Source organism: Eptesicus fuscus, chromosome 20 (genome assembly GCF_027574615.1).
Source record: "Eptesicus fuscus isolate TK198812 chromosome 20, DD_ASM_mEF_20220401, whole genome shotgun sequence".
NCBI classification, from domain to species: domain Eukaryota; kingdom Metazoa; phylum Chordata; class Mammalia; order Chiroptera; family Vespertilionidae; genus Eptesicus; species Eptesicus fuscus.
In genome coordinates, this window is record NC_072492.1 from 29,158,798 (window position 1) to 29,177,479 (window position 18,682).

Below are 18,682 nucleotides of genomic sequence, written 5' to 3' on the forward strand. Positions count from 1 at the left end.
AACCCTTCTAGATGCCGGATCAAGACCCACCGGCATTAAATGTCACCCAACGTCCAGAAGAAATTCACCCCTTATCTGTCATATACTGTTATTTGCAAATTTTTTTCTTAAACGTGCTTATAATTTTTTTATGTACTCAAAAGTACCAATTTCTTTTTTTTCCTCCTAGATTTTGAATTCATACTTAGAAAAGCCTTCCCGATGACAAGATGGCATTCTAGTGTTGGCAAGACAAGTAACAGAGGACTTCACCTTTTATAACATTATTTATTTTTATGTTTGACATTTTAAAATTTTGTAAATTACCTTGAAAATAATTTCTTTGAGGAAATTTCAATCTTTTCCCACTACGAGATACTGACTCAATGATTTATTCTGATTCTTTTATGATTTCATTTGCCATATTTAAATCTTTAACCACCGGGAATTCATTTTGGTATACAGTGTGAAGTAGAGGTCTAACTTTTCCCCCAAATACTCAGGTGCCCAAGGTATTTTTGTATGTTTCTCCCACTTATTTGTAATATAGCACTCTCATAATTTGATCACATACTAAATTCTTAAATATGCTTTGGTTTCTATCTTGACTGTCTACTTTGTTCTTTTTTAAAAAGTAAATATTATTTTTGTTGGTTTCAGAGAGAGGAAGGGAGGAAAGAAACACCAATGAGAGATAATCATCAACCGCCCCCTCTCCCCCACCACGCATTCCCCCTACCGGGACTGAGCCCGCAACCCAGAAATGTGCTTGAAGGGGAATCAAACCATGACCTCTGGGTTCACAGGTCGATGCCAACCACTGAGCAGCACGGGCCAGGCTAAATCTTCCCAGCAAGATCTCTAATGCTCCTGTCTACTATGTTCTACAAGTCAACTTCTCTGTTTTTGTGACACTGCTACAGTGTTTTAAAATATGTAGCTTTCTAATATAATTGACTGTCTTATAATGCACATCTAAGTATTGTGCATCTTCAAAATTTCCTTGACTCATTAACTCTCATGTAATTCCTCCAGATGAATTTTATATTTAATCAGTTTCCTATATCCAATAAAATTCTGAGTCTGATTCAAATTGTGATAAATTTATACCTTAAACTGAGATGAGTTGACATATTATAACCTTTCCATCAAAATATATGGTGTGGCTCAGTGGTTGAGCATCAACCAGTGAACCAGGAAGTCACAGTTCAATTCCTGGCCAGGGAACATGCCCAGGCTGTGAGTTCTATCCCTAATAGGGGGCAGGTAGGAGGCAGCGAACAATGATTCTCTCTCATCATTGTGTTTCTATCTCTCCCTTCTGCTCTGAAATAAGTAAAAACATATTTCAAAAAAATTTTTTTTAGCACTAACCAGTTTTGCTCAGTGGATAGAGTGTTGGCCTATGATTCAAGGGTCCCAGGATCGATAGCGGTCAAGGGCATGTACCTTGGTTGTGGGCACATACCCAGTAGGGAGTGTGCAGGAAGCAGCTGATCGATGTTTCTCTCTCATCGTTTCTAACTCTCTATCCCTCTCCCTTCCTCTCTGTAAAAAATCAATAAATATATTTAAAAATTTTTTAAATATATATTTTTAAAAAGATACATGATATGGCTGGCTATTTATGTTCTTTTGTGACCCATCTTATAAAGTTTTCATTTTCTTTTTCTTTTAAATATATTTTTTTTCATTTTTTTACAGAGAGGAAGGGAGAGGGTAGAGAGTTAGAAACATTGATGAGAGAGAAACATCGATCAGCGGCCTCCTGCACACCCCCAACTGGGGATGTGCCCGCAACCAAGGTACATGCCCTTGACCTGAATCGAACCTGGGACCCTTCAGTCCGCAGGCCGACGCTCTATCCACTGAGCCAAACTGGCTTCAGCAAAGTTTTCATTTTCAATTTATTAATCTTAAAAGCTCTTTATATGAAAAGAGTAATTCTTTAGCTGTCAAATATATTGCAAGAATTTTTTTCAATTTGTTACCAGCCAATTTTAGGATTATCAGAATATTAGTTGAGACTATATAGCTAGACAACAGAAATTTACCCAGAAAAAGAAAAAAGAACTCTAACTAAATCAGACATGAATTCGTATGGTTTTCAGCATGAGACTTAAAATAATTTTAAAAAACCATTAAGTTTAAGACTGAAAATAATAAAATGAACAAATTACTAAAACACTTCACCCAACCAAAACTTAACTATGGCAAATATTGTAATTGGAACAAGATACAAAACATACCATTCAGCGATTAAAATGAAAAGGGAATATACACTTCATTCTTTAAAGAACCCAGCCCTTCATTCTATTTGCTTTTACTTGATATACAGTTTTACAATTCCTTCTATTCACCTCATCCACTTTCTATATCTAAATGGTTTAGCATCTCTGAATAAAAACTATTTAGATTCAAATACATTACTTTGTAGGGTATTACTTTTTATTAACCCAACTTTACTACCTGTCAATTTTTTAAAACATATTTTAGTGACCTTCCCTTCCCATATACCTACCTCATCAGCCATTTCCAACTTCAGTTTAGCTTTCCTACATAAAAATCAGCACTCAGCCCTAGCTGGTTTGGCTCAGTAGATAGAGAGTCGGCCTGTGGACTGAAGGGTCCCAGGTTCGATTCCGGCCAAGGGGCACATGCCTGGGTTGTGAGCTCAATCCCCAGTGGGGGTGTGCAGGAGGCAGCCAATCAATGATTCTCTCTCCTTGTTTCTATCTCTCTCTCTCTCATTCTCCCTTCCTCTCTGAATAAAAATCAGCACTCGCCCTTACTATTACATGATCATACCTCCTTGTTCATGACAACCATTCTTTACAAATTTACCTAGGTTGATACCTTATGTCCTGAACTCTTTCCATCTGATCTTAAAGAAAAAGTGGTCTTTCCCCAACTCCAATTTATAAATGACACCTTAATTTATGCAACGTGAAGGGGCAAGACTCAGAAATTAATGTTCTTGCTCATGGACTCTGCTCCACAATTTATTTTTTGCCTTACTGATAAATTTAACTTCTTACTCTGTTTTGATTTCTGCCAGTCAGCCAATACAGACATCTAATGTTTTCCATTAAAAAAAAAAAAAATCCCTTCACATTTTACTCTTTGTACATATCAACACCTATCTCCCTGCCCATTTTAGGAGCAGTCAGCATGCCTACTGTTTCACCTCCCATTCATTCCACAATCCCACCTCCTAAAGCTTTGTGTGAAACTGGACCAAAACAATCAACGATGGAGACCCTAGCCGGTTTGGTTCAGTGCATAGAGCGTCCAAAGGGTCCCGGGTTCAATTCCAATCAAGGGCATATACCTGAGTTATAGACTCCTCCCTGGCCCAGGACCTGTCAGGGTTCATGCAGGAGGCAACCAATGTGTTTCTCTCACATCAGTATTTCTCTGTCTTTCCCTGTCTCTTCCACTCTCTCTCTAAAAAATCAATGGAAATATATCCTCAGGTGAAGGTTAAAAAAAAGAGAGAGAGAGAGGGAGGGAGATGGAATTTTTGGTTCCACAAATACTATAATTTTGTCTATGACTATGCCTATTGATGGAAGTTGGGACTACTAGAGGGATCTAATGACTTTCTTCTTAGCTCTAAATGGAAGAAAATGCAACCATAAACAGTAAGACTCTTAAATTTTTCACAAATTGGGCATGAGATGAGTATCTTATATGTATTAAAATGCTGAGACTCATATTTATGTATTGATAAACTGTTTAAAATAAAAATTCCTTCTTATACTTCCATTACATTAAAGACTGAAGTCCAGGAATTGACTTTCACTCTAGCTATTTTTATAAAGGCTAATAAAAATTAGTTCTATAGTATCTTTCATAAAAACAATCTACCTCAAGATGTAAAATCTTTCCAAGCAAGAAAGCAAGGTCTTGAAGGAACTAAATACTAGGTATGAGACCTTGACTAAACTACTTAACTTTCTCACCTCACACAGGGTTATACCCTACTTACAGTTTTTGAGGATTAAACAAGATAACGTGTAAAAACAGTTCCAGGTAGCTGTTAAATACCTTCCTTCACCTTAGCACAGTGCCATACTCCCAAAAGACATACAACTATTCAGGGTAAAAGTGTCCCAGAAAGAAGCACTATTTTTAAAAATATATATTTTTATTGATTTCAGAGAGGAAGAGAGATGGAGAGAGAGAAACATCAAGGATGAGAGAGAATCATTGATCCCCTCTCCCGCACACCCCGCACTGGGGACTGAGCCTGCAACCTGGGTATATGCCCTTGACTGGAATGGAACCAGGAACCCTTCAGTTTGCAGGCTGATGCTCTTATACACCAAGCCAAACCGGCTAGGGCAAGAAGCACCATTAAAACTTTGTGGACTACGCAAAACAAAAAATGTGGCATACGCACCATCTGTTCATACTCACTAATAATAATCTTCAAATGAAAAACTTCAATTAGAAGCAAGGTACTAGAAGATATCCAAGTATTTTGAGGGCATTCAATTACTAAATGTACTTGGATGAAATTTCCAATGATTTTTCTCTAAAAGTGTAAAAGATTGCATATGATTGAATAAAATGGACAGAGTTAGTACACACACAAAGTTGAAGCTCCCCAGGTGAGAAAGACAACTCTTAACTCATCCTTCCCTGGGAGTTATGAATCTTAAATATACACTATTTCCTTAGATATACACAATAGTCAATATATCAAAGGGATTTGAAATGAAGGAATGAAGGATTTGGAATATACACACTAGTCAATATATCAAAACGATTTGGAATGAAGGATTTGGAATATACACAATAGTCAATATATCAAAGTGATTTTGAATAATACTATAAATGAGCAAAATGAATTTTCTCCAAATATTTAGGGGGAAAAACATTTGAACTTTTAGAATTGGTGTAAAGCAGTTGGCTTTAGTAGAATGCAGCAAGTTGGCTGCTTTCTGAAAAATTATTTTGGGGTGGAGAAAGCAGGCAAACTTCCCAATAAAACAACTGCCATGAAACACCAAGCATATACAAGAATATACACATCTGTTAAATATCAGTTTACACTGTCCCAGCCAACTTACAAAGCAAGAGGAAATATTTAAGGTCTAAGAAATAAATCATACTCTACTTTAGGCAAATTTTGTATGGGTGTCTACTGGAGAATAGGAGTTTTCCACGCCAATTGAAGGCAAGAACTGAATAATAAATCCACTGTTCACAGTCAAATGTGGGGAGGAGAGGAAAGGGGAGACTCCAAGTCCATAAAGTTCTCCTCCCTCTAAAAACACTGCAAAAATTGTCCACGTCTAAAGACTCTTACCCTTGAAACTCCTTGGAGAGTGACTTGGAGACTTTTTGTTGAGATTTTTGAGGGGGAGCGATTTAGGAATGCTGCAAGATTGCAACTTCCCAATACATGAACATAATTTAAATTCTAAAGCTTTTTGTTTTAGGAAAGACCCCTCCCCCTTTTTCCTTTCAAATAGTTTGTCAACACTCCCAATTAATAAAATTCCCAATTTAACTCCAAGAATAAACGAAAACCAAAGCTTTAAAAAAATAAGGCACACGACTGTTTCCAATAATTCCTCAACTCCCTCTCAATTAGGATAAGAAAGGAGAAACCAAGGAACACGAAGCAAAAAAAAAAAAAACTTGGGAAGGAGGGAGGAGAGAGGGAAAAGTAGGAAAGGGGCCGGGAAGAGGGGTTTGTGTGTGTGTGTGTGGGGGAGGGGGGGATGGAGCACAGCAAAAAGTCCAGCTGATGCTGACAATTGGGAAAAGAGTGCAGAAAATATCCCGAAGACACAAGCTAGAAGGGAAGGAGAGGGACGCAATAGAGGAAGTCCAAGCGAAGGCCTACCCAGGGGGGCACCGTATAGGAGGGAACACCGAAACGGGGACTCCTTTGGAAGAGATACCAATCAAGGCCCAAAAGCTTGAAAGACAGAGAATATGGAGACAGGGTGTTTCTATACTGGCAACCCCGAGACCGCACCAGATGTCTCGGGAGGCCATCCTGCTACGAGGGGTGAGGGGTTGCCGCGGGGGTTCGCAGACGTGGAAGGGGGTGCGGCCCCACGGGTTGCGGCAGGAGAGCGGAGAGCAGGCCCAAGGCCCGTACCTTGTAGTAAACATCGAACTGGATGTTCTCGGGCAAGGAGCGGATGTCCCGGCGGGAGCGGATGTAGTTGTCCACGACGGCGGAGATGGCGGTGTTGTAAAGAGTCTCTGGGATCCACTCTAGTTCCACGGCCGCCATCTTCCTTCCCTCCTCCGCCGCCGCCACCGCCTCCTCCTCCTCCCAAAGGCCCCCGCCTCCCTCCGTAGCGAACTCCTCGGCGGCCCCGGACGATTCCGAGGGGCGGCGGCAGCCACGCGGGCACCCGGCAGAAGGGCACGGCCGCCCTGGCTCCTCTGGGGCGAGTTGGGGGACAGCGGCGGCAGGCGGAGGGCCCGGGGAAGAGCGGGACAGGGACCTGGGGACGACGGGCCCAGGCCTCACATTCCGGGTTTGAGAGAAACCCGGGTTCCGTCCTAGCGCGGATCCCTGCAGGGGCGGGGCTGCGTGTGCGCCGTCATGACGTCAGCGCGCGCCGACGCGCTGGAGGGAAGGAATGCGGCAGGCGGAAAACTTGGAAAGAGCAGAGCCCGGATCCTTAGCGCGGAGAACGTCTCGGTCTCCCTTCAGCAAAACCTGCCTTAGGCTCTGTTCCTTTCGTGCCTCAGGTAAAAGTTTGGATCCTGGTCTCACAAAAATGCACAATGTGAGTACATTGAAAAGTATGCAGAGAATTCACATGACTCTAGAAACCTTTCCTTAGACTCTGGTCCCTAAGCCAAGGTAAGAACCTTTGGTCCAGGAACTAGGGGTCAGGATGGAAGGGAGATTTGAATTTCATTGTATAAACCATTCGCACTGTTTGGAAAATTTCCCCCCATTTTTAAATATATTTCTTATTGTTGATAGAATTACAGATATCTCCCATTTCCTCCATCTTTGCCCCCCTTCTCTCAACCCCTCCCCACCTCCACCCCCCAGGTCTTCACAACCTACCCTATTGCCCGTGTCCATGGGCTATGCATATAAGTATATGAGTTCTTTGGTTTATCTCTTGTCCCACCAACCCCACATCCAGGTATGTCAGTCTGTTCCATGCCTCCCTGCTTCGTGACTTGTAAAAAAAACCATATTTCTTGTTCCAAACAAATTTTAACGACAACAAAAAGAACTTGCTTTAGAAGATTTTGGTAGGAAGGTTAGCCTGATTATGGAATTAAATAATAGTGCCATGGCCAACTAGCTCAGTTTGTTAGAGGGTCCTCCCCATAGGCCAAGGTTGTGGATTCCATCCGGGGTCAGGGCACTTACAAGAATCAACCAATCAACTCATAAATAAGTGGAACAATAAATCTATGTGTCTCTCTCTCCCACCCTCTACTTCCCTTCTTCTCTCTCTCTCTAAAATCAATCTTTAAAAAAACAAATGCCCAGTTACATTTTAATTTCAGATAAAAATGATAGTTTTTTAAATATAGGTATGTTACATGCAGTAATTTTATCCACCCATTCTGAATCACTATAGCAGTGATGGGCAACCTTTTGAGCTTGGTTTGTCAAACTTCGCCAAAAAACTGAGCATAACTCGGGTAGTGTGTCACTTTCAGGAAAAAACATTATTTCACAAATGTTTCATCCTCAGGAGCAGCAAATGTTTCATCAGCGGCTGCGTGTCATCAGAAATGGCTACGCGTGTCAGTGCTGACACGCGTGTCATAGGTTCGCCATCACTGCACTATAGGCTTGGACCCTCAAGAACTGGTTGAACAGAGAAACCAGTGGAAACTAGGCCATTTTTATTGTGGACCACCCTCAAATGAGGAAGAAATGTTCTTCCTTGTACCCTTAGGGAATTAATGAATCCTAGCAGAGCTTGGATATGAACTCAATAATTATGTAAATACTGGCTTTCATATTTTGGATGATAGCATAGCATCTGAGTTTTTAGTGGTCAGAGCCAGATCATAAAGAGGCTTAAATGTAATGCTCGTAGCCTTGGACTTTATCTTGGAGATGATAGGGAATCCTTATAGGATTGTAAGAGAAGTAAAAGGATCAGAGTCTATCTGAAGAAAAACAGCAGTTGTCTATTACCTGCAGAGCCAGAAGGAGGTCTAGAATTTTGCATTGCCAGCTGCAGAAGGCTATAAGGAAGAGGCCTGCTAAACTGCCATTGCCGCCTATACAATTTGGCAGACAAAGGTCCTTTGTATCACAAAGTTATCCTTATAGTCCACCAGATCCCCTTTAATCCTAGACTACTGGTGGCCTTAAATTTAGCAGGAGGCCTTGCACCATAAGAGCTATATAAAACATGAACTGGGACCAGACAGAATTCTGAGAATCCTAAGAGGTGATACACATTGTGACCATTTTTAAATTGCATTTTCTCCCATCATCAAGGTGTACCTTCCTCTCAAATCTGGTTGGATTGTGTCTGCTTCAACAAATAGAGTATAGGAGAAGTGATGCTAGGTCAGAAAAGGACATGTAGAGTCCATGTGTTCTCTGGAATACTTACTCTTGGATTCCTGAGCCACCATGTAAAAATTACCCTGAGACCATCATGCTCTCAGAAAGCCCAAGCCACATGAAGAGACTATATATAAGCACTCTGGTCAACAGTCCCAGCTCAGGTACCAGTTGTTTCAGTGAAGAGATCTCCAATGACTTCAACTCCAAGATGTTGGCAGATGAGGGCCCAAGTGTATAATGGAGCTGAGACAAGCATCCATGCTCTGCTCTGTCTGAATTCCTGACCCACAGGACCATAATAAAATGGTAGTTCATTTATTAAGGTTGGGGTGGTTTGTTATGCCATAAGAGATCACCAGAACACCCCATTCCAATCCCCTAAAGTTTTCAAGAACCCATCATTTTAGAATCCATTTTGAACCTATTTCCTCCTTGGGCTATATAATACTAAGTATATGAATCCGTTCATGAAAATTATACAATTCATAACCTGTAGTGGACAATTTCCTTAACTTTCTGCTACACTATTTATAATAGTGACCTGCCTAAACATAGAATATCAAAATGGAGACAATGATTTTTGTCCTAAATTTGAGGAGTCTTTTTCAGAGCCCTCCAAGTAAAAATCCACATATTCAACACCCAACCACAGACCAACAATCAATCACATGGTCCTCATAAACAGAGTCGTTAAAGCATGCCTATCGCACCACACACCGTAGAGGCAAAATGATTATTCTGTAATTTTAAGCCACTAAAGAACAGAGCAGGGCTTTGCCAACAAGTTCTTGTCACTTGGGGAAACAATGCAGATAGAAAATCTGGCCCAATTCTTATCTCTTATACCATTACCCGTATTTGCAGAAAACTTAAAGAGTTACCTGAATATGTTCATAGTTACTGTCCATCTTGTCTTGGCCTCTTAAAATCACCCTGCTTGCTACATGTGGCATTCTGTCTCCAAATTTAATCCAGACTGCTATCTACCTACTGGTATGCTCCCCCTCTTCTTGATCTCTACTGTTTTCATTAACATACATAATATCCCCATTTGGCCCTAAGAAGCAATGGTTAATAAACCCTTTCATTTGCCAGTCTTTGTGCAAATGCCAACTTAATTTATAGATGTTTCTTCACAAGTTCAAATAGACACGTATAAGGTTGTCTATCTTACCACATATACATCTTGTTTATGTGGTAAGATACTAGTTTTAAATTATAATAGTAACCCTTCCCCCCATTGAGGCAGCAGATAGAATAGTTCTCCATTTGTTTTAAGTTGGAGAACACAGAAGATGGAAACAAGGAGCCTTTTCTTTGCTTTTGCTTTTCAGAAGTCTAGGCCCTGAAGAGAAACAGAAAGAACACTTATGCAAAGACAATACAGTAGATTTTATAAATAGAGCTTCCCCATCCCTTACACCAGCCAGTTTCCCTGGAAAGGAGGAAGAAGGAGAAAAGCCCAAAGTAGAAAGTATAGGAATGTGATTATAGAGGAAGTATCTTACACCCTGCTCCTCACTACCACTATCCCTCACCCCCACGCCTCTGCATGGGTCCTAGAGTAGGAATGAAAGAAAAAAAAAAGATTTGGGGGCATCTGGGTGCAGAGGATTTACTTTCATAAGTAGAGTCCAGAAAGGCAGTAAGAATGAACAGTGGGAACAGCTGCCTGATAGGCCCAGGCAGATGGGTCTTTGATAACATCACAGGCCCCCCAGCTTGATATGGGAATAATAGAGTGACTGTCTTTAATTACCTGGGGCAATCAGTATCTATGAAGGTCTTTGAGTTGCTCAGAGAAACAGAATCATTTCTGTGTGCCTAAGAGCCTTAGTCAACCTCCCAGAGATGGCTACTGACAGCCTGTCACCGGGGCTGACAGTTCCAATGTATCAGAGAGTATCTTTAAGGGCGGAGACAAAAATCTGTCTCTCAAGAACATCTTGAGATTCAAAAGGAGAAAAGCACAGCAATGATGGGCTTGAACCAATTTTGGTCTGTGGACCACATGACTCAAGATTCAAATTCCAGGAATATAAAGTCTGATTGGTGAGGTTGAACCAGGGAGGACAAGGCAATATAATTGACTATTCACCAAAATTACATACAATAGGAAAGGAGTTGTTACCTAAGGGGGGGAAAAAATCAAGTGGTGTTACCAAAAGATGAGGTCAGGGATGTCTGGCAAGCAAAAACTACAAATGTCTCCCAAAGCTGAAGTCACCAAGTGTATTTACTGGGTCAAAGACACAATACTTTTTTAAAAATCAACTTTACTAAGGCATAACTTATATTTTATTGATTTTTTACAGAGAAGAAGGGAGAGGGAGAGAGAGTTAGAAACATCGATGAGAGAGAAACATCAATCAGCTGCCTCCTGCACACCCCCTACTGGGGATGTCCCCACAACCAAGGTACATGCCCTTGACTGAAAATGAACCTGGGACCCTTGAGTCCGCAGGCCGGAGCTCTATCCACTGAGCCAAACCGGTTAGGGCCTAAGGCATAACTTAAACACAATAAAAGTCATACATGTTAAGTATACAGGTTGATAATTTTTGACAAATATACACATTTATATAATTTACCATCCCAGTCAAGGTGTACATTACCATTTCCCCAGAAGTTTCATGGTGTCCCTTTGTAGTCAGTCTCCACAACTGCCGCATCTCAAGCAACTGATGTAATTTCTAATATTATTACTATTTTCTGTTTTAGTATTTTATGTAAATGGAATAATCTAATATTTTTAATATTTAGTTTTATTTTTTACTAGCTTCTTAGCTATTATTTTTTCAGTGTTTTCTCTAAGGCTAATAATATCTATTCTTAACTTATCAGAGTCTATTTAGAGTCAATACTGTATCTCTTCCCACTTCCCACTTTCTATTTAATCCTTATCCTTACTTATCTGACACTTCCTGCTTCACAATGAAATAACTTTCTAGCAAATAAAAATTTACAAATAAATTTCAGAGAGGAAGGGAGAAGGAGAGAGTTCAAAACACTGGTTATAAAGATGCTCAAGGAACTTAGTGAGAATTCAACAAAGAGCTAGTAAGCATAAAAAGACATGAAAACCATAAAAAAAGAACCAGTCAGAAATGAAGACTACAATAACTAAAATTAAAAATGTACTAGAGCCCTAGCTGGTTTGGCTCAGTAGGTAGAGCTTTGGCCTGAGGACTGAAGGATCCCAGGTTTGATTCTAGTGGAGCACATGCCAGGGTTGCTGGCTCGATCCCTAGGAGGGGGTGTGTAAGAAGCAGCTGATCAATGATACTCTCTCATCAATGATGCTTCTATCTCTCTCTCTCCCTCTCCCTTGCTCTCAGAAATCAATAAAAATATAATAACTAGAAGCAATCAACAGGAGATTAGATGAAACAGGATTAAATCAGTGATTTGAAAGGCAAGGTAGCAGAAAACACCCAAATAGAACAGGAAAAAAAAAAAACATGAAAAGAAAAGAAAAAAGAAAGGATTAAAGAAATGAGGATAGTATAAGGGACCTCTGGGACAACATCAAGCATAACAACATTTGCATCATTGGGATAACCAGAAGGAGAAGAGAGAGAGCAAGGGATTGAGAACCTATTTGAAGAAATAATGACTGAAAACTTCCCTAACCTGGCAAAGGAAACAGAAACTATTGGAAAAGAGAAGCTCTCTTCCTCTACTGTGACTCACATCTAACAAATAGAATCTGGTGGGAATGATGCTATGTTACTTCCAAGGACATAGCTTTCATTTAACACTCTCCTTCTTTAATCATTCATTCTGGGGGAAGCCAGCCACCATGTTGTGAGGATACTCAAGCTGCCCTGTAGAAAGGACACTGAAGAGAGGACCTGAGGCATCAGCTATGTACGTGAGCCACCTAAAAGTCCCCCAGTCTCAGTTGAGCTTTCAGAGGACTGCAGCTGCACCTGACATCTTGAATGAATCTTCATGAAAGGTCCCACACGAACACTTTTCAGCTAAGTTGCTCCTGACCCACATAAACCTTGAGAGATTATAAATGTTTGTTGTTGTTTTAAGCCATGTAGTTTTAGGGTAATTTGTTATGTGGCAATAGGTAACTAATACAAACAAGATGGGTTTAGGAATCCAGACCTAAGCCAATCAGAACATGGCATTTCCAGGTAGACTTTATTGGTTTAGAAATAGGCATAGGCATGTTCCTAAACTGTCATAATTATACTGAAGGGATAGGCTTCCTTTATTTTTTTTAAACATTTGGGTGAGCAACTTTCTTCTGCTACCCATAAACATGAAAACTTATATTCAGATTGTAACTGGCCTGTTATCATAAAGGAAGCCAACTTTAGGATGAATATAATATTGTGGATAGCAAACCAGGTAGACCAAATAAAGTGGGTGCTTGATGAAATTAATACAGCTACAGAAATAAATTACCATAAACCCCACCTTAACTTTACCCATCTTAGAAGACTCAGGAATATGGGGCACCAAGTATCCCTGGAATTGGGGAGGGGCAGGAAGAAGGGGCTAAAAACAGTAAGGTTGACTGAAAATTTGATTAGAAAATGTAAAGTTCCGAGCTGCCCACACATGCTAACAAAATTCTGGTTCTTCTATCCTGGCAGAAAAAATGGAAACTTATTCTTTAGAAAGGATAAAACATAGGGTTCTGGTTTGGGGGAAACCAGGTTTAGTTGAAAGTAGGGGTTCCATACTAAAAGCAGGTACTCTAAGTGAAAATTTTCATTCTGTTAAGATAGTACCTCTAGACCTAGCCTTCTTCCTGCCTCAGCTTCCAGAATGCTGTCAGTCTGGTCTTTATTCTCCATGCCGGAGAAGAGGCTTCTCTAGGGAGTCTGTCAGCCCAAAAGAGCTAAACAAAGTGACACCAAAGATTCTTCAATAAAAAAAGCTAAGTCAGATTACAATATAGTAAATAACACAGTGAACAAGTCACAGCCACATACGTTGCCTAGAGGCCACTCAATATTAAATATTGAGGATCCACACACCACCAGACATTAGATGAAAACATCTATATATATATATAAAAGCCTAAGTGACCATTATGACCAGTCAACTGAATGACCAGTTGACCAAATGACCGGTTGCTATGATGCACACTGACCACCAGGGGGCAGATGCTCAATGCAGGAACTGTCCCCTGGTGATCAGTGCGCTCCCAAAGCCAACCTCCCATGGCCAGCCAACCTCCCGCAGTCCCTCCCCCCAGCCAGCTGGCCCTGATAAGAACTGGGCGAGAGGGCCCCAATCGGCCCCGATTGCCAGCCAGGCCAAGGGAACCCACCTGTGCTCGAATTCGTACACCAGCCCCCTAGTCTAATATAAAACACAAAGAACCAAAACAAATAGAAAAATTAACTTGGAGGAAACCTATGTGATTTGGGAGAAGAAAACAAACAAAACTATTTCTCATATCCTCAGAGTTATTGCATCTATAAAACAAGAATAAGATGCAATTTAAGGGTGGGGGGGTAATAGTAAGATATGTACACATATAATACCTCAATAAAAATATTAAAAAAAAATATGCAATTTAAAAGGGGAATTTAAACTTTAAATTTTAGAGAGTAAAAGGAACTCTTGGAAATAAAAAAATTTGATCACAGAAATAATAATTTCAATATTAATTTTGGAAGTCAAAATTGAGGATATGTCCCAGAAAGTCGAAGAAAAACTTAAAACCAGAAAATAGAGAGAATAGAAGAGAAAAAAGAGAGGATGAGACTGAGAGTCATGACATTTTCAAATATTAGGAGGAGAGAGAGAGGGAAGAGAGAAAAATAGAGGAGTGGAAAGTAATCCAGACATAATTTAGGAGTATTTTCCCAAACCTGGTCTGATTGAACATCGACCTGTGAACTAGGAGGTCACAGTTTGATTCCTGGTCAGGACATATGCCTGGGTTGTGTGCTCAATCCCCAGTGTGGGGAGTGTAGGAAACAGCTGATCCAATGATTCTCTCTCATCATTAATGTTCCTATCTCTCTCTCCCTCTTCCTTCCTTTCTGAAATTAATAAAAAAGATAATAAAAATACAAATAAAAATAATCAAAATGACATCAAACTTCTCACTAGCAATGCTATTGTAAAAATATTTATTAGTGTATGATCTTAGGAAATTCCTTTAAAAAAATTATTTCTGCCCTAGCCGGTTTGGCTCAGTGGATAGAGCGTTGGCCTGCGGACTGAAGGGTCTCAGGTTCGATTCCGGTCAAGGGCATGTACCTTGGTTGTGGGCACATCCCCAGTGGCGGGTGTGCAGGAGGCAGCTGATTGATGTTTCTCTCTCACCAATGTTTCTAACTCTCTATCCCTCTCCTTTCCTCTCTGTAAAAAATCAATAAAATGTATTTAAAAAAAATTATTTCCAACCTAGAATTCCCTACTAAGCCAGATTATCAATTAACTGTGAAAGTAGCCGAAACCAGTTTGGCTCAGTGGATAGAGCGTCGGCCTGCGGACTCAAGGGTCCCAGGTTCGATTCCGGTCAAGGGCATGTACCTTGGTTGCGGGCACATCCCCAGTAGGGGGTGTGCAAGAGGCAGCTGATCGATGTTTCTCTAACTCTCTCTCCCTCTCTCTTCCTCTCTGTAAAAAATCAATAAAATATATTTTAAAACAAAAACAAAAACAAAAAAAGTGTGAAAGTAAAATAAAAATATTTTCAGAAATAAAAGATCTCAAAATAATTGCTCTCCATTATCCTTTCTCAAAACATTTAGGGAATGGACTGCACCAAAATGAAGGAATGAACCAAAGAGGAAAAAATATGATACAGAATTGAGGGCCCAAACAAAACAAAGCTAAAGTAAAACCCTAGAACAGTGGTTCTCAACCTTTCTAATGCCGCGACCCTTTAATACAGTTCTCATGTTGTGGTGACCCCCAACCATAAAATTATTTTCGTTGCTACTTCGTAATTGTAATTTTGCTACTGTTATGAATCGTAATGTAAATATCTGTGTTTTCCGATGGTCTTAGGCTCTACAGCAGCGGTTCTCGAGACCCACAGGTTGAGAACTGCTAGCAGGGTCACCTAAGACCATCGGAAAACACAGATATTTGAACTAAAAAAAAAAATGTAAAAGAAACATTCACAGATCTTTATTCATAATAACCCCAAACTAGAGACAACCCAATTGTAGAGTGGATAAATTTTGTATATTTAATAAAAATGCCAGATAGCAACATAAATTAACAAACTGTAGCAACATTCGATGTGAATATATCTCCCAAAAATCATGACCAAAGAAGCCAGACAGGATAGAAAATTTACTGAATGATTAAATTTATTTAAAGTTCAAGACAGGCAACACTAACCTAGAGAGATAGAAATCAGGAAGTGGTTACCTCTGGAGAGTACTGGGAGAGTGCATCAGGGGGCTCTGGGCTGTTAATGGGTGTAAGGGTTTTGTGATAATTTATTAAGTTGAACAATAATGCAGTAAAATGATATTGATCTCATTATTTTCCTTTTTAAAAAATATATTTTTATTGATTTCAAAGAGGAGGAGAGAGGGAGAAAGAGATAGAAACATCAGTAATGAGAACCATTGATCGGCTGGCTGCCTCCTGCATGCCCACTACTGGGGATCTAGCCCGCAACCTGGGCATGTGCCCTAACCTAGAATTGAACCATGACTGCCTAGTTCATAGGTCAAAGCTCAACCACTGAGCCACGCCGGCCAGGCCTCGATCTCATTATTATTTTTAAAATATATTTTATTGATTTCAGAGAGGAAGGGAGAGGGAGAGAAAGATAGAAACATCAATGATGAGAGAGAACCATTGATTGGCTGTCTCCTGCACGCCCCGCACTGGGGATCGAGCCCACAACCCAGGCATGTGCCCTTGATCGGAATCGAACCCGGGACCCTTTAGTTCGCAGGCCGACGCTCTATCCACTGAGCCAAACCAGCTAAGACTCAATCCCATTATTTTTCATGGTGCCAGAGTCTTCCATTAGAGAGATGTTTACCATTTTATGTAAACGTTTCCCTTTGGTTTAGATACTTACATTGAACTTAGGTATTTATTCCCATTATATTTCTGTAATGAACAACCTTGTACATGTATCTTTTTCTATTTGTATGAATACATCTGTAAGGTACGTTTCTAGTAGAGGAACTAGATGCTTTAAAAGGAATACACACTGTAAAGGTTGACGGGCATTGTCATATAACCCTGCCAAAAAAAACTGTACAATTTGCATTTTCACCAACAAGATGTGATTGCTTAATTTCCATAACGTGGAAATTCATTGGGTGTAATTGTCTTCTACATTGCTACTTCTCTAGTAGGTGTAAACTTTTTCTTACTGCTGAATTTATCTGTACTTGTAAATTATTAGTGAAGTTGCCCTGGCTGGTTTGGCTCAGTGGATAGAGCGTCAGCCTGTAGACTGAGGGGTCCCAGGTTCGATTCCGGTCAATAGCACATGTCGGGGTTACAGGCTTGATCCCCAGTGTGGAGCATGCAGGAGGCAGCCAGTCAGTGATTCTCTCCCATCGTTGATGTTTCTCTTTCTCTCTCTCCCTCTCCCTTCCTCCCTCAAATCAATAAAAATATTTTTAAAAAATTATTAGTGAAGTTGAAAAGCTTTTCATGTTATTACCTATTTATTATGTTTTATGAGCTGCCTATTTACATTTTTATCCTCCCCCCCCCCCACCCAACCCAGGGAATGACTTCTAATAATATATATTAAGAATACCAACCCTTTATCAAGTGATGCAAAATATTTTTTCTGATTTGGAATTTGTATTTATGGTGATTTTTTAGCCTTATGAGTAAGTAGCTTAAATTTTTACGTGTTCAGTTCATGTTTTTAATGTTTTAATGTATCTCATCAGACTGGTAGTCCTATAGGAAAATTTTTCAGAATTTGTTCTGTGCTGATCATTTTGTATCATTTTTTTCCTGGAACACAGTGTACCCTTTGGATGTTCCAGGGGAGGAGATGAAGGTAATGTCAGACTAGTCCTGCCCACACATCCTGGGCCAGCCTCCCAGACACTGGCCTAAAGCAACTAAGACAAGTAGTCTAGCTCCTCAAGGTCTCTATGAATGCCTCTTTCATACTGGTCTCTAAAGCTTTGGAATGGGTCAAAGCAGAACATTCACATTTTATCCAACAGCCACATTATATACTACATGAGAACTCACACCTTATTTCTGCTCAATTAAATTTTCAAATCTTGTTTATTGGATGACACCACCCAAATAATACTAAGCCAGCTATTTTTAAAAATCATAACATTTAAAATTTAACAGAATGGTTCCTTTCCCTTATATTTTGAGAGAAATTGATATTTCCAAAATAGATCTCCCCCTTCTTACTCCCAAAGAATTAAAACCCCCAAATTTCCCCTTTCCCAATTCTTACTGAGGGCTCTAGCTGGAGAGGTCTCATTCAGGTGCCAGCTTATTGTCAGGGTTCTTTCTTTGACAATTGCAGCTCTATTCATCTTCCACAAGGCCCACTGTGGACTTTCCAGCTCCTCCCAAAATATTCCAAACCAATTCTGTCCTTTTCCTGAATTTTTATTCTTATTTTTTTATTCAGTCTCCATAGAGACTGTCAAAAATTGCCAATGTCGACTATATGTCAAGTTGTCATGATGGGGTATTGGGAAAAGTGTTCAGTTAGCAATAATTGCACATTGAATAAACCTCATTGGCTATGATACTACCACTGTACAAAGTTTTTTTCCTGAGTTTTAGTACACACAAAAATGTTTCTCTATAAGTCCCTAGTCCACAAAACTTCATTTCCTAAAAAATAGTGATTTTCAATCATCTAAAGCAATCTAAGTCCATAGGTTAGGTACCAACATAGCAGAATTTGAGCATTGTTGGGGCCAGTGAAGAGAATTCAAGAAAGGGCTTGTTTTAGATTTGCTGTAAGTCTTATCAGTCTATTCCATATACTCAGAGCACACCACCTGTGAAGTTAAAACTCATTTGGGAGGCCCTGGCTGGGTAGCTCAGTTGGTTAGAGTGTTATCCCCATATGCCAAGGTTGTGGGTTCAATCCCCAGAGTACATATATTCAAGAATTAACCAGTGAATGCACGAATAAGTGGAACAACAAAAATGTTTCTCTCTCCCAAGTTGATAAATAATTTTTTTTTAAACCCTCAATTGGTCAGGGCTGGT

At 40.0% G+C, this 18,682-nt stretch overlaps 1 protein-coding gene and 1 non-coding gene across 2 annotated transcripts in view; both read right to left on the reverse strand.

Annotated features, from left to right (window-relative positions):
• The window catches only part of APPBP2 (amyloid beta precursor protein binding protein 2), a 48,388-nt gene extending 41,874 nt beyond the window's left edge, over positions 1-6,514 (reverse strand). Inside the window, exon 1 of the mRNA XM_008149502.3 lies at positions 6,101-6,514. Within this exon, the coding sequence (XP_008147724.1) occupies positions 6,101-6,238 (138 nt within the window). The 5' untranslated portion in view covers positions 6,239-6,514. The remainder of the gene's footprint in view (positions 1-6,100) is intronic.
• Positions 6,515-18,089: 11,575 nt separating this feature from the next.
• LOC114234444 (U4 spliceosomal RNA) lies at positions 18,090-18,230 on the reverse strand. Its single transcript, XR_003620645.1, has one exon. It is a non-coding gene; the product is annotated as a U4 spliceosomal RNA (small nuclear RNA).
• Between the last annotated feature and the right edge of the window lie 452 nt (positions 18,231-18,682).